The 12886-nt window shown below is 35.0% G+C and overlaps 1 protein-coding gene and 1 non-coding gene across 19 annotated transcripts; both read right to left on the bottom strand.

The window, feature by feature from the left end:
- Positions 1–1424: 1424 nt before the first annotated feature.
- On the bottom strand, positions 1425–1531 carry LOC128291917 (small nucleolar RNA R71). The gene has a single exon (XR_008281901.1). It is a non-coding gene; the product is annotated as a small nucleolar RNA R71 (small nucleolar RNA).
- A 2006-nt stretch (positions 1532–3537) lies between these two features.
- On the bottom strand, positions 3538–11034 carry LOC108460370 (auxin response factor 19-like). Of its 18 annotated transcripts, none has more exons than XR_008281171.1 (16): positions 10467–10739; positions 9988–10072; positions 9645–9766; positions 8836–8934; positions 8684–8740; positions 8426–8581; positions 8264–8348; positions 8031–8121; positions 7683–7847; positions 7438–7560; positions 7068–7143; positions 6832–6970; positions 4591–6404; positions 4222–4412; positions 3880–4068; positions 3538–3780 (listed from the first exon to the last, which is right to left on the bottom strand). XR_008281171.1 is itself a non-coding variant. In XM_053026428.1 (16 exons), the coding sequence occupies exons 2-15, from the start codon at positions 10049–10051 to the stop codon at positions 3933–3935; spliced, it is 3318 nt and encodes a 1105-aa protein (XP_052882388.1). In that variant the 5' UTR covers positions 10052–10072; positions 10746–11034; the 3' UTR covers positions 3538–3780; positions 3884–3932.
- Positions 11035–12886: the final 1852 nt, after the last annotated feature.

The following is a 12886-nucleotide window of genomic DNA, read 5'->3' as shown; positions in this document are numbered from 1 at the left end:
TTTGGATTTTAAATCCCAACCCATGAGTTAATTTCATTTGGGTTGGAATTACTGGATCTATATTGATATCTTGATGATTATGGTGATATTTTTAGTAAATCTACTGTTTTATTCGGTTTGGATTATTTTAAATATATGCATGCAAGCTCTAGACATAGATGAAAGCATGGTATATCCTTAGACTTGATTTAATTCTAAAAAGGTTAAATAAGTTGGATCGTGATCAAATGATACGAGTGAGTACTCAAGCGAATACTTGTAGCACTTTAGACATAGAGTTGTGATCTGTACAGAGTAAGGAAGAATATTGTTAGGTATTATTATTGAGACTTGTAGACATACAAAGACTTAGAATGATAGCTTTAATTCTAGCTTTCGAAAGAAGCAGAATGCAGCAGTTATACTCTAAGCAATAATTTGGTCAAGATTTTTCCATGACATTATTATGTTATTAAGATATAATCCAAGTAATTTCAATATTCTCATTCTATAGCATCAATCCCCTCAACTTTGTCTCGTAGAAGTGCCACAGCATTTTATTCATTATTTGATTTTTTTATTTCATACATTAATTCTTCACTTCAAATCATTATTTTGTTTATTTTGCCATAAGTCTAATTAGTATAGTTTATAGTAATAACTCAACCATATTTTTACCTATTCTGATTCCTGTGGAGACGATCTCACTTATCACTTTATTACTTGATTCGACGTGTATACTTGCACATTCGTATTATATATTTACACGCGACAAGTTTTTGGCGCCGTTGCTTGGGATCGACAAGTTGGTGAATTTTGGTTTGTTATTATCAATTTAATTTTGTTAGTTTGAGCTTACTTAGTTACTTTTAATTCTTTTTCAGGTTTTTTGCTAGTTTATGAGTAGAAGTATTCCTGAAAATGAAGATTATTATTTTGATCTTGAAATTGAGATAACTTTGAGGAGGAGAAAAAAATTACGTGAAATGGCAAGGATTGGAAATGATCCAGAAAAAAAAGATCCATTACATCCAAATGGTAGGGACGCTGATATTCCTCGTGTGATAGATGATAGAGACAGACCCATTAGAGAACATGTAGTGCCAATCTTAGATGATTTGAATCCAAGGATTGTTAAGCCACATATTCAAGGTCAACATTTTGAGTTGAAACTAGTGATGTTTCAAATGCTACAAATAGTAGGACAATTTAATGGGTTACCTACTGAAGATCCGCGGCTGCATTTAAGACTCGTTTTGGAGGTTTATGATTCATTCAAGCAATAAGGTATTCCTGAACATGCCCTGAGACTCAAGTTATTTCCTTATTCATTGCGAGATCGTGCCAATGCATGGTTGAATGCTTTGCCGTCAGGAAAGGTGGCATCTTGGAATGAACTTTGCCAAAGGTTTTTGTTGCGATACAACCCTTCAAACATGAATGCCAAATTGAGGAACGATGTTACATCTTTTTGACAATCTGAAGATGAGACATTGTATGAAGCTTGGGAGCGATTCAAGTAATTGATTAGAAAATGTTCGATGCATGGTTTCCAACACTGGACACAAATGGAAATGTTTTACAATGGACTGAATGCACATACACGAATGGTAGTTGATGCATCTGCCAATGGGACTTTGCTAGATAAATCGTATAATGAGGCATATGAGATTCTGGAAAGGATAAGTAACAATGATTATCAATATCCAACTACAATAGTGGGTATTGGTAGAAGAGTTGCTAGAGCTATGGAGCTTGATGCGATCATTTCATTAACAGCTCAGGTATCATCCCTAACTAATATAATTAAAACATTGAAGAGACTAGCTGTAGTGCAGGAAATGAAAGCAGCAGAATTAACATGTGTTTATTGTGGTTAAATATAAAATTGGCACCTGAACTTATCCACTTCTCCTAGGTTGATACTTATGGTTTTTTTTTTGTCCCAAATTGGTATCTATACTTTTTTTCTGTCCACTATATTGGTACTTAAGACTAAGGACGTTAATTTTTTGCTAATGTGGTAGCGCGCACGTGGCGTCCTATTGTACCTTTTAAGGACGTTAATTTTTTCCTAATGTGGTAGCGCGCACTTGGCGTCCTATTGTACCTTTTTTCTCTTTCTTTTTCTTTTTATTTTCTTGTTTATTTCCCCTCATTTTCTTCCCTTTTTCTTTTCTTATTTTTCTTTTTCTTTTTCTGGCTTCATCTTTCTTCTATCAATAACCCCTCAAATTTTTCCTCGCTCTCTCACCATCCAATCACCACCAAAATCACATCTCTTAAACATTTTGCTTTTCCTCCTCATCTTTCAGCCACCATCAACCAAACCCCAGCACTTTCCCTCCTCTTTTCAAACTAACCCACAAAGAATGACTCTTCTAAACCTTTTATATATTATATTCATAAAAGACGTTACATTCCATTTGGTTAGCAATTTCAATTCTAAGTTGAAAAACTTTTTTTGTAATTTATCAAATTGCTAAACTAATACTAGAAAAAATTGCAATCAATTCATTTCCCTTGAACAATTTTACTATATTTATTTTTCAGAAATTAAGACAAAAATATAAAAAAATTACTGGAAATGGAGATTTCTTTGTCGGCCTCACCCGAGCCTTCTGAAAAGGAACATGGGAGTGCTGTAGACAATAATGGTCAAGATCCTGTGAAGTCGAATGAGGATACAAATCCTAAGGCTTAAGTGATTACAATTGTAAGCCTGCCTAATCTCATGATCACCATTCTTACCACATAATGGCATTAAAAATTTGGACTCCACCGCCTATAGGTCCATTAAGTTGAACACTGATAGTGCACGCAGTTCAGGTTGGGAGTTAATTTCCTTGTCGACAATGGCGAGAGATGAATACGGTAGATAGATTTTAAGATTAAAAAGAATATTGATAATGTAATGTTGAACAAGTAAAATTATAGAAAATTTATGATAGTCTTCAAGTGGCTTGATTTGCAAAATGAATTAGTATCACTGTCCAAATTGATTGTGCTCTAATTATTCAAAACCCTTAAATGGTAGACTCTTAAGGGTAGTTGAATAGGGATTCGATTTTAAAAATTTAAGAACTTTGTAAAAGAGATTAGAGTGCAAAAATTTAGCAAATTTCAAGGGAAGCAAATATTGTTGCTCGCACTCCAGCTGGGCTGATAAGAAATTTCCTTATGACTCTCACATTTTCCAGATATACCTCCTGTGGTTGCTGCTCAAATAAGGAATGATGGTCAAATTTTGCTTTATACTTATGATGTTATTTTGTAATTGATGTTTCTCTTTTTTTACAAAATATATATATACAAAGAAATTACATTACACCAATAAAAAGTAAATGATAAATTCTATGCAATGCTACAAATAAATAATAGAAGGATCTTCTCAAAAAAAAAAAAAGGAAATCGAAATGAGGAGTCCAACCCCAAAACCGAGGCAACAGCCAGGTGGTTTTTTTTTCCTTTGGTCATTGTTATAGCCGTTCATAACAATGAAATTGAGAGCTCTTTTGTCTTGTTTCCATTCCACATAAGAAAAAAGAAATCAGGAGATTAATACACAAAAAAAAAAAACGATAAATTCATGATTTTTCCTTTGTACAAATATTAGAGTATAGTTGAGGATAATATAAAGGGTCAATCAATCCAAAAACAAAAGAGAAAAGAAGCTGGAATATCAATTTCTTAACATAATCAAACCTAAGGTTAAGCTGGATTCTTAAATAAAAGCTCAACCGCCCCTTCCAGTCCACAGTTTTCCTCTTCTGCTTATATGATATTGTCATCTCTTCTTTTCTGACATTAAGTTCAGCCAAAATTGAAAGTGAACATCATTTTACTGCAGAAAGGATATGCTGAAAATATATAACATATGGAAAAGCAATGAAATCCTACAAACCGCATGAGCCCCGGACTACTGATGGACCTTAGCTTGTAACTATACTAGTTTATGCATTCCCATTGCCAGAGCTGCTACAGTCTTGATTAGGCAGGACAGAGTTCCCAAACTCTCCATCCATGCTCATCTGCTGGACTTCCTGAGGGGAGAGTATTTTGATGCATCGGACACAGTTGATAAACTCCCTGTAATGGAACAGATGTAAAACTGTCACGAAAAGCACTTATCTCAAATGTTACAGTATTTAATTTCCATTTCATCAATCAGGTCTAATGGCTCAGATTGTGTTCACTGGGGAAAACAATGTAATATATTAATAGAGAAGCAAAAGGGCTTACTCCCATGGGTCATCTCCTACTAGCAGAACATCGTTCTCGTGATCCACATAGACTAGTTTCCAGCCTACTCTCCCACGGTCTTCCAGCTGCCCCTCAATTCCAAACCTACGAGCCAAATCTTGTTTGAGCTCATCATAACCTGAATAACGAGTTATATCTATTGATCTTCCAACAGCTCCACGTTTGTAAACCTTGTAAAGGTAAATACATAAAATTAGAATCCTTGACGAATGAGAGGACAAGAAAAATTATTTGTGATGTGTGAGAGTGACAAGTTGCACACACACTTTAGTGGACTAGGGTTCAAAAGGTAGGGATCACAGATAGAGAGATCAACTCAATGTGATTGTTAAATTTAGAATAACATACCTTGGTATATGTTCGCAATCTCTGAAATTGTGATGGTGGGGTCCATGCATTGCGGTTTATGAAGCTGCTATGGTTTATAGTGGGATCAATGGAGTTAAACGCCATATCTGGAACTCTATATGGCTGGGAAACCATTGACGAAGAAAGTTCTTGCTGAGCATCTTTAGGGTTTTCATAGCTGGCGAGTATCCCTCCCGAAGAGAGGTGATTCGAAAAATCCTTCCCCAGTCCCATCATGCCTTTCGCAGACAAAGTGTCAGAATTCATGGGCATCTCAATTTGGCTATCCATATTATTGCCATATGAAACATTATTCCTTGGATATGCCCGAACTTCTCCCTCTTGACTTGTATCTCTCAACAACATTGTTTGAGGGTTGTAAGACAGTGTGTTTTGGTGCAAATGAGCATCACTTTGAGAAAGGCAAACTGAAGTTGTAGAAGATGATGTGTCCAAACAATCTGCATGTGCTGTAGCACCATTGATACAGTTTTGCGGGGCAAAAGAGCCTTGGTTTTGACTCTTGGAGATATTCAACAAGGGTTTAACAGACTTTTGCTGCTGTTCTTTAACCATATTAGCCTTAGTTGACATTGTCTCCAAGGCATTAGGATTCAATACTGTGGCAGCAGACTGACTGATGTCATCTCCTAACCCAGCACTCCTGTGGACTCTGCTGTCTATCATTGGTTGAAGAACACTTGGACAGTTTGTAGATGGTGAAGTGGAGCATGATGGATTATCATCAGTAATCACAGAAGGTGCGGCTACAGCAGCAGACGTCATTACACTACTAACAGCTGTGGAGAATTGATTTGTTGCTGTAGTTTGGAAGGGACCTACAAGACCAGGAACTTCAGGTAGCATTCCAGTTTGTTGTTGCTGAACTTTTGACTGCAGAGGCGGCTGAGAGAACCAAACATTTGCCTGGCTGTTATTTTTAGGCATCTGCTGTGGGGCAACATTAGATTGAGGTAGCAAGGTAGGTATGTTTTGAGGCATCTCTAACACTTGGCTAGCTGTCACAGAACTAGAGAAGCTCTGAGACGCATCTAACAGCTGCCTTTGTTGATCTTGGGGTTGGGCAAGTAGACCAGGCTGCTGAAGTGCAGATTGCTGTGCCAAAAGCAACTGTTGTTGCTGCTGAAGTTTCTGCATCAGTTGAAACTGGACCTGGTTGTCAGGCACTTGTAAATGCTGGTTGAGTGGATCAGGCAGCTGGGAATGCATTAGGTTTTGCGGATGATTTGGGCCCACAAGATACTGCTGCTGCTGCTGCAGGTTTTGAGGAAGACTTAGAGGGAGTTGATGAGTTGGATTAGATGTTTGCTGCTGATGAAGGATATTGTTACTTCGGACAAGGGCTTGAGGCTGCAAAACTTGACTAGAGGGTAGAGTCTGAGCAACCAAATTTTGCCTTGACTGCTGAGTCATGTCATTCAGCTGTTGCGGCTGAATAATGGATCCCAGTGAGTTCATTGTAGATGGTAGCTTTGGAACTTGATCAAGTTGCTGCACTTTCTGAGGTAGCCTATGAGCATTGAACTGTAAGTTGTTGGGCTGAGGCATTTGTGGTGCTGAAAGGCCCATTTGGTGGGAAAGATCTGCTCCGTCAAAGTTTTGCATAGTAGACCCAGCCAGAGACTGCATGAAATTTGGCTGCATAGAGTTTGCCAGTAGAGGATTTTGCTGCATGTTCATCCACTGGACCAAGCTAAGCCCTGGATGAGCATCGGAATCCTTCAGGCATATATCATCACCAAGCCAAGGCATTGGCCTCTTGAATAGATTATCTAAGTCAGAGTATTCATCAGCTGCAAAATTGGCAGGCAAGGTATGCAGCTAAACCGTGTCAATAAATGAAGGATAAAAATGTTAAAGAATCCAATCATCGGCATAACACACTGAGAGAGTGCGATATTTAATAGACCAAAAATATTAAAAGCAAAAATATCAATCGACATGGGAGAAAAGAAGAAACATATTCCTAAACCTGGCCCCAATCAATTTGCAGCACTCATTGCACAATCACAATCAGCAGATGCTATTTACTCCTAATCATTGCCACTCTACAGAAGGCAAAGTAACTGAGGGGAAAGAAGGCATACAAACAACCAATAGAAGGCAGCTAGGGTACTTCCGGGGAACAAAACTCCCTAAGCACATGAACTTCTAAGAAACTATTCTGGCATAAAAATAGAACTTGATTATGCAATGATAAGATGCTATAAGATCTACTACCCAGCATTCCAGGTTGCCTAGGACGCTTAGATCTGAACAATGGAGATGGACAGATGAAAAATGGAGCTGTAACTGGTTCGATTTCCCAAATGGATACTCTATTACGTCTTTCGCCAGCAGTTGACTCGTCCCAGCCAACCTATTGAGTTAAAAACATCATCACTAAAAGGAAAACACTGTATTGCTATCATAAATATAATGAAAACAAAAACTACAAATAGTTATGAAAAAATTACCTGCAAATTACGCCATTGTGAGTTTTTCCATCTTACAGGGTCAATATCGCTGATTCCTGTAATTGTACCCATATACCTGAAGGGAAAAAGAGTTATTTCCACCATTTTTTCAACAAACGGACAAATAAAAAGTTTCTGATCCAAGAAAGCAATTAGACTTCTTAATGCTCAAGTCACATCTAAACCAAGGTTTACAATTTCCAAGTTCAATAACAAGTAAGGCAAACAGTAATTTAAATGCTTAAACATCTCTATTTGAGTTTGCCAACATGAGAGCCATAGTTAACATCCAGTTTTATAACTCAATATATGGCTAATTCAGAGATACTAATCAATAATAAAAAATGGACAAAGACTTGAAATATACTACCTTCTTGTTCCTGACTCTTCAGTTTCAAACATCATTCGAAAGCGCATGCCAGGTGATATTTGATGGTTGTACACTGCTTTATAGTACTTGGCTAAAGGAATAACAAATTCAGATAGGCTAGCCCTAAAAAACAAAGATTATTTTAGAATGAAATATGGGAGAGAAATTCTCTTCAGTAATATATACTAATAAACTCTTTTGACAAGGCTGAACTTATTTAAATGTCAGAAAGTTATTGCTTGGACCTTGGGTTATAAAACACGGTAAAAGGGCTATTGTTTGCTGCTGCATGAGCAGCTGAAGCGAGGATGCCAATATGCATGCTATCACTAGACAGTACTGATGATGATAGATTGGCAGGTTGCCTGTTAGCACGCCTTATACCCAAGAGAAGCTGCTGTGTTTCATCTCTGCTCACAAATTTTGAACATCATCATAAGAGTGATAAAACTGCCTTTGTTTTTTCTCTTTGGAAGGGAGCAGTAAAACCATAAAGTTAAGTGATTTGACAATGTTTCTGTAAAGAAAGAGACATTTAACTTTGTGAAATCAGTAATTAAAAATAAAGATTCAAGCAGAACCATTACCATTACCTAATGAATAAAACTGAATCACCAGCAAAAAGTCTCTTTCCACTAACAAATAGACTCCATCCTGTTGTAAGCAAGTGGCGCTTTGGTTTTCCTGAAATTAAAAACGAGGGGATGGAATTAAATAGATAATGTGTATAAAGCACAAGCAAAAGTAAAAGAATTATTAATAATACTGTAATGGCAATCCATAGATACAACAAGCAAAAGTTCTCAAGGCAACAAAATGAACATACCACGATAGATATGGCGGAACTTCCAGACATTTTCATGCAGATCCCTGGCCACAAGTTCTTGAGCAGGTGTTTGCATCGAGAAATCCTGTCCAAAGAATCAGGAAAGGGATTAATATCTAAAGTTAACACAACCAACCTTCTAGATTAAGTAAAACTGCTTACAAGAGGAGGGAAAATCTTTTCGGCGGCACGTCGAGGAACAGAAAAACCTCCATGAGTGCTTGTATCACTTGCTGTCAACGTCTTACAGAAGAATTCAGGTTGTGGCTTATTTGACTTCAGAGAAAGATCTGATCTCAGTAACGCCTCCTTATCAAACTGCATAAAAATGTCACTAGGTTAAGTTCTTACATCCACTTACATGTTCAAAACTCTATGATATAATATTCTTCTAGGCATTTAGGATTATAAGCTCTTTACCGAAGAAACAGGTTGGAGGGTCATCTGAGCATAGACTTCATCTGTCTCTGGGTCTGCCTGCAAAACCAGTCAAGAAAAAGTGGAGAAACTGAATTTGAAAGCTCTAATCAATATTTCTAAAAGGAAAAAAAAAATGAATTAGGCAGCAGTACATGCAAGGTGACATTATGAAGGAGACATAATAGCTTAGAAGGAAGATTTGGGTAGTTCGGAATTTGAGCATCCACATCTCTCTTCATAGATGCTGCAACCTGAGATTGGGATTTTTATTGAAGTTAGTACACATATTTAACCAAGAGGAAGATTAAATGTTAAAACAAACAACTTCTTTCATGTTCCCTATCGTCATGTAAATATATATATATTGGAATAATGCGACTTCTTACCACGATAAAATGTCAACTACCTGCTTAGTTTCTACTAAACCAAGTTTTTAAAATCCCATGACAACAACACTCAGGAAATGAACAGGGTGCAACTGACAATGGGAATAGAAGAATAAAAGAGTTGCTGTAAATGCGGTGACAGTTGTATTGCTTTGAAACCAATATGGCAGATGGTATATATATAGTACTAGAAATGCGAACCAATTGTTTCATAACTATAGTAAATAAATGCACAGAATAGAAGAAACTAAAATTTCTTTTGTCACCATTAGTATAACATAAGCTACAAGTACGGTAATTCAACTATATGAAAACTAATAAAATTACAAAGACAAAATGGAAAATTATTCTAAACATTATGTTCTCCTCCCAACTACCTCTGACACGATTCAACACCCAACTACTTGAGTAAAATACTTACACGAGTTATTAATAAGCAAGTAAAATTATCCATATTCATTTTTATATTTATTTATAAAAGAATGGAAATCACTAAAAAAACAGAAAAGGAAAGAAAAATTTGTTGTAGTTATTGAATGATCCAATTAATGTACGAGAGTTGGTAATTAGCTTACCTGTTCACTGTGGCCTTGAGGAAAGTAGACAACATGGGTCCCAGCAGCCGGCAGGTTCACCAGCGGCCCAGCACACGCCTGCCATAGCTCCGGGTTGATGTGCCTTCTCTCCGGCGCTTCACCTGCATCATCACTCAAGCAACCATCTGTCAACTCGCTTTTCCCCATTTTTCACTCTTTCGCTGGTTTGTTTTCCGTGGAAAATGAAAAAGAATAAACTTTATTTTAAAGTAGGGATTGATTGAGAGATGTAAGAAAATTAGACCTTTTTAGCATAAACAAAGTGAAAAGTCAAAACAAATAAAATCAGGGAAAGGAAAAAGAAGAAGGAGAAGCAGCTGACCTTCAGCCGAACCCGGAGCTGCCGCGTTGGCTGTAGATCCAACTCCGGCGGACACCACATTCATTGCTTAATTTTATTCCTTCAACTTTCAGACAAGAAACAAAATCTAAACATTTGAGCTACTCATCTCCGATTTGCTTGAAATATAGATTGAGCAAAAGACACTAATAAAAAACGTTGTTGGTTAGCTCAGATCAGCTTATTTAGTAAATTCAAACAGTAGAACTAGAAAAGATAAAATCTTAATTTCTCAGAAAGGAAAAAAAGAATTCTAAGCAGCAAAAGAAAAAAAATCAACAACAACAGAAACAAGAAGGATTCCGGTAAGATGGCTGGAAAAAAGGAGAAAAAGTAGCCGGCCGGGTAAACAGCAGAGAAAGGGACAGTAATCTAAAATGTTAAAAATAACATGGGTTTTGAGCTTTGAAGGAATTGTAAAGTTTGTCAAAGACCGAATGCTGTAATTTTCAACTACATACAATGAAAATATACCCACACGTTTCCCTTCCTAATCCTTTGTTTATGTTTTCCTTCTTGGTTCTCTGAGCTCTCTCTCTCTCTCTCTCTCTCTCTCTCTCTATCCATCTGTATTTTCTGTATATTTTTATATTAGGTAACAAAGTCCACCAATAGTCATCCATGTAAATTTTTCAATTTTTTAATTTTAGTCCTCAATTTTTATACTCTACTAATTTAGTCCTGATTTTATATAAATATTATAAACAATTAAAATTCTTTTAATTTTAGAGAATCCATACTTAAAAGCTCTTCTCAACTTCTTCTTCTTCACCCTTGTTTCTGCCTTCCTTGTCATCGTCATCGTAGCATAGTTGTTCCCTCGCCTTCCGTGTCGAGTCTCGCTGCTAATGTCAGTCCAATTACACGGGCTTTAATGGGCGGGGGTCAAAATAACTCAATCATGGAGCCATCCTTTTGGACCGTTAAGCTGAGAATCTCTGATCCGAATCAGGATTTTGCGAGTCTCCATTGCAAAAGACCGCAAAAGCGAAAATATATAGAACCCGCAGAAAACTTTATTCAATTTTGATTTATACGTTAAATTTTTATGTTTAGATATTTATAATTTTTTTATTTAATCTTTTAAAATTTATAAAGATATAGATTATTAAAATAGTAAAATTATATTTTTGTTGTCGTAAAAATATATAATTTAATTTCGGCCCTCCCAACAAATTTTTTAACTCTGCCAACGTTGCCCATCTAAGAGGATATAGATTTGAATGCGTTGAAGTATATTTATCCTCCTATTTAAGGGTTAGAAGAGGTTATAGATAGTTCTAATTATTGTATTAAAACCAATCATCCTTACAAAATTTAAAATAATTTTGATTTATTATTATTTTATATCAAATTACAGTCAAAATATTAGACGTATAAAATTTATAACTAAATTTATCATTCTACCGTTAAAAAATAAAATTTATAACTAAATTTATCATTCTACTAGTTAAAAAGTGTCGCACCATCCTTAATTTAGTCACTTAACAGCTAAGTAATAAAAAATTATAATCTCAAAACGTTGGTGATTAAATTATAACTTCTTTAAATTGATTGATCAAAATAAAAATTTATATATACTTAAGTGACTATTGATGTAATTTATCGTACATATTATGTATAGAATTATTCTTTTACATTTTTACTTAAAGCTTTGATTAACTCGAAATTCATTTTTTCAATTTTTTCAAATCTAGTTTTGTTTACCTAATTACAAAAAAAAATTATTTAGTTATAATATTATATATTGTATAACAAAATTATAATTGTTATATTCACTCTATATATCTATATCTACAATATATAATATAAAAATACAAGTTTGGAAGAACTTTTAAAATGACGAGAATATCTTTTATTTTTCATTATATTATTAAATTCATATTTAAAAATAATTATAATATTTAATTTAGAATTATTAGTTAAAAAGTTTAACACAAGTGTACATTTAGAAAAATGTTACCCTAATTTTAATAGAGTTAATACTTGAATAAATCTCTAAGCATAAATTATAAGAAAAAAATTTGTTGATTATAATATGCTAAATTTATTTTTAAAATGTTGTGCTAATTTTATTGATATAAAATAGAATTATTACTTACATAAAATTATAAAAAAATGTCACTTAAAATTCTTTAATTATTATTTGAAATTTTTCTATTATAATATTTGAATTGAGCAGTTAATATATTTTAATTATATTTCATAATTAAAATAATAATATTATTTTATGTTAATTACTATAATTAAAAAAATATTTGAAAAACTAATTAAATATTAAATATGTAAAATCACATGCAACACATGTGACATTAAAAGCTAGTATATATAAAAGCACGAGTTAAGTTGCATCAAGTATATCCCAATATTATTCTTTTAGAATGAGATAAAAGAGATTCACTTGATGAACGGCACCCTAGTTGCCTAAGTGATGAAAGTGGAACTGGTGGTGGAAAAATTCAAACTGAGTGTGATCCCACGCCAGATTCAAGAGAGAGAGGAGATGTTGCACAAGCTAGAAATAATACCACTCCCACTCCTAGAGTCCAACAAAGACCCAATGGTTTGAGAGATTTTTCAGGATTCCCCCTTACTAAAAACCGATGATGATTCTTGTATAGACTTGTAAAAGGGCCCGTCATCTGGACTTTGTGAAGATAGTGAGGGAAATGGTATGCCGGCATAACCTTCAAGTTATGATTATTAATGAAACTAAGGCAAGCACGTCTAATGTTCCTGTCATTGCTATTAGTTTACCATTCGATGCCTAAGCTGATACCACAGTTATTGGGCATTGTGGGGGTATCTGGCTTTGTAGCTTTCAATTGTTGTCATATTGACCTGCTCTGTAATATCGAACAAAAGATCCAGGTCATTGTGA

The sequence above is a fragment of the Gossypium arboreum genome, chromosome 4, assembly GCF_025698485.1.
Source record: "Gossypium arboreum isolate Shixiya-1 chromosome 4, ASM2569848v2, whole genome shotgun sequence".
NCBI classification, from domain to species: Eukaryota; Viridiplantae; Streptophyta; class Magnoliopsida; order Malvales; family Malvaceae; genus Gossypium; species Gossypium arboreum.
Note: the sequence above shows the minus strand (reverse complement) of the source record. Positions and strands in the feature narration are given on the sequence as shown.

Bases quoted from the DNA above. Each gene is read 5' to 3' on its own strand.
- LOC108460370 (XM_053026424.1), bottom strand. From the start codon at position 10,051: ATGAATGTGGTGTCCGCCGGAGTTGGATCTACAGCCAACGCGGCAGCT. The intron at 8,935-9,644 runs GTAAGCTAATTA...TCCCAATCTCAG, and splicing joins CTCAAGGCCACAGTGAACAG to GTTGCAGCATCTATGAAGAG. The intron at 6,971-7,067 runs GTAATTTTTTCA...TTAACTCAATAG, and splicing joins CACAATGGCGTAATTTGCAG to GTTGGCTGGGACGAGTCAAC.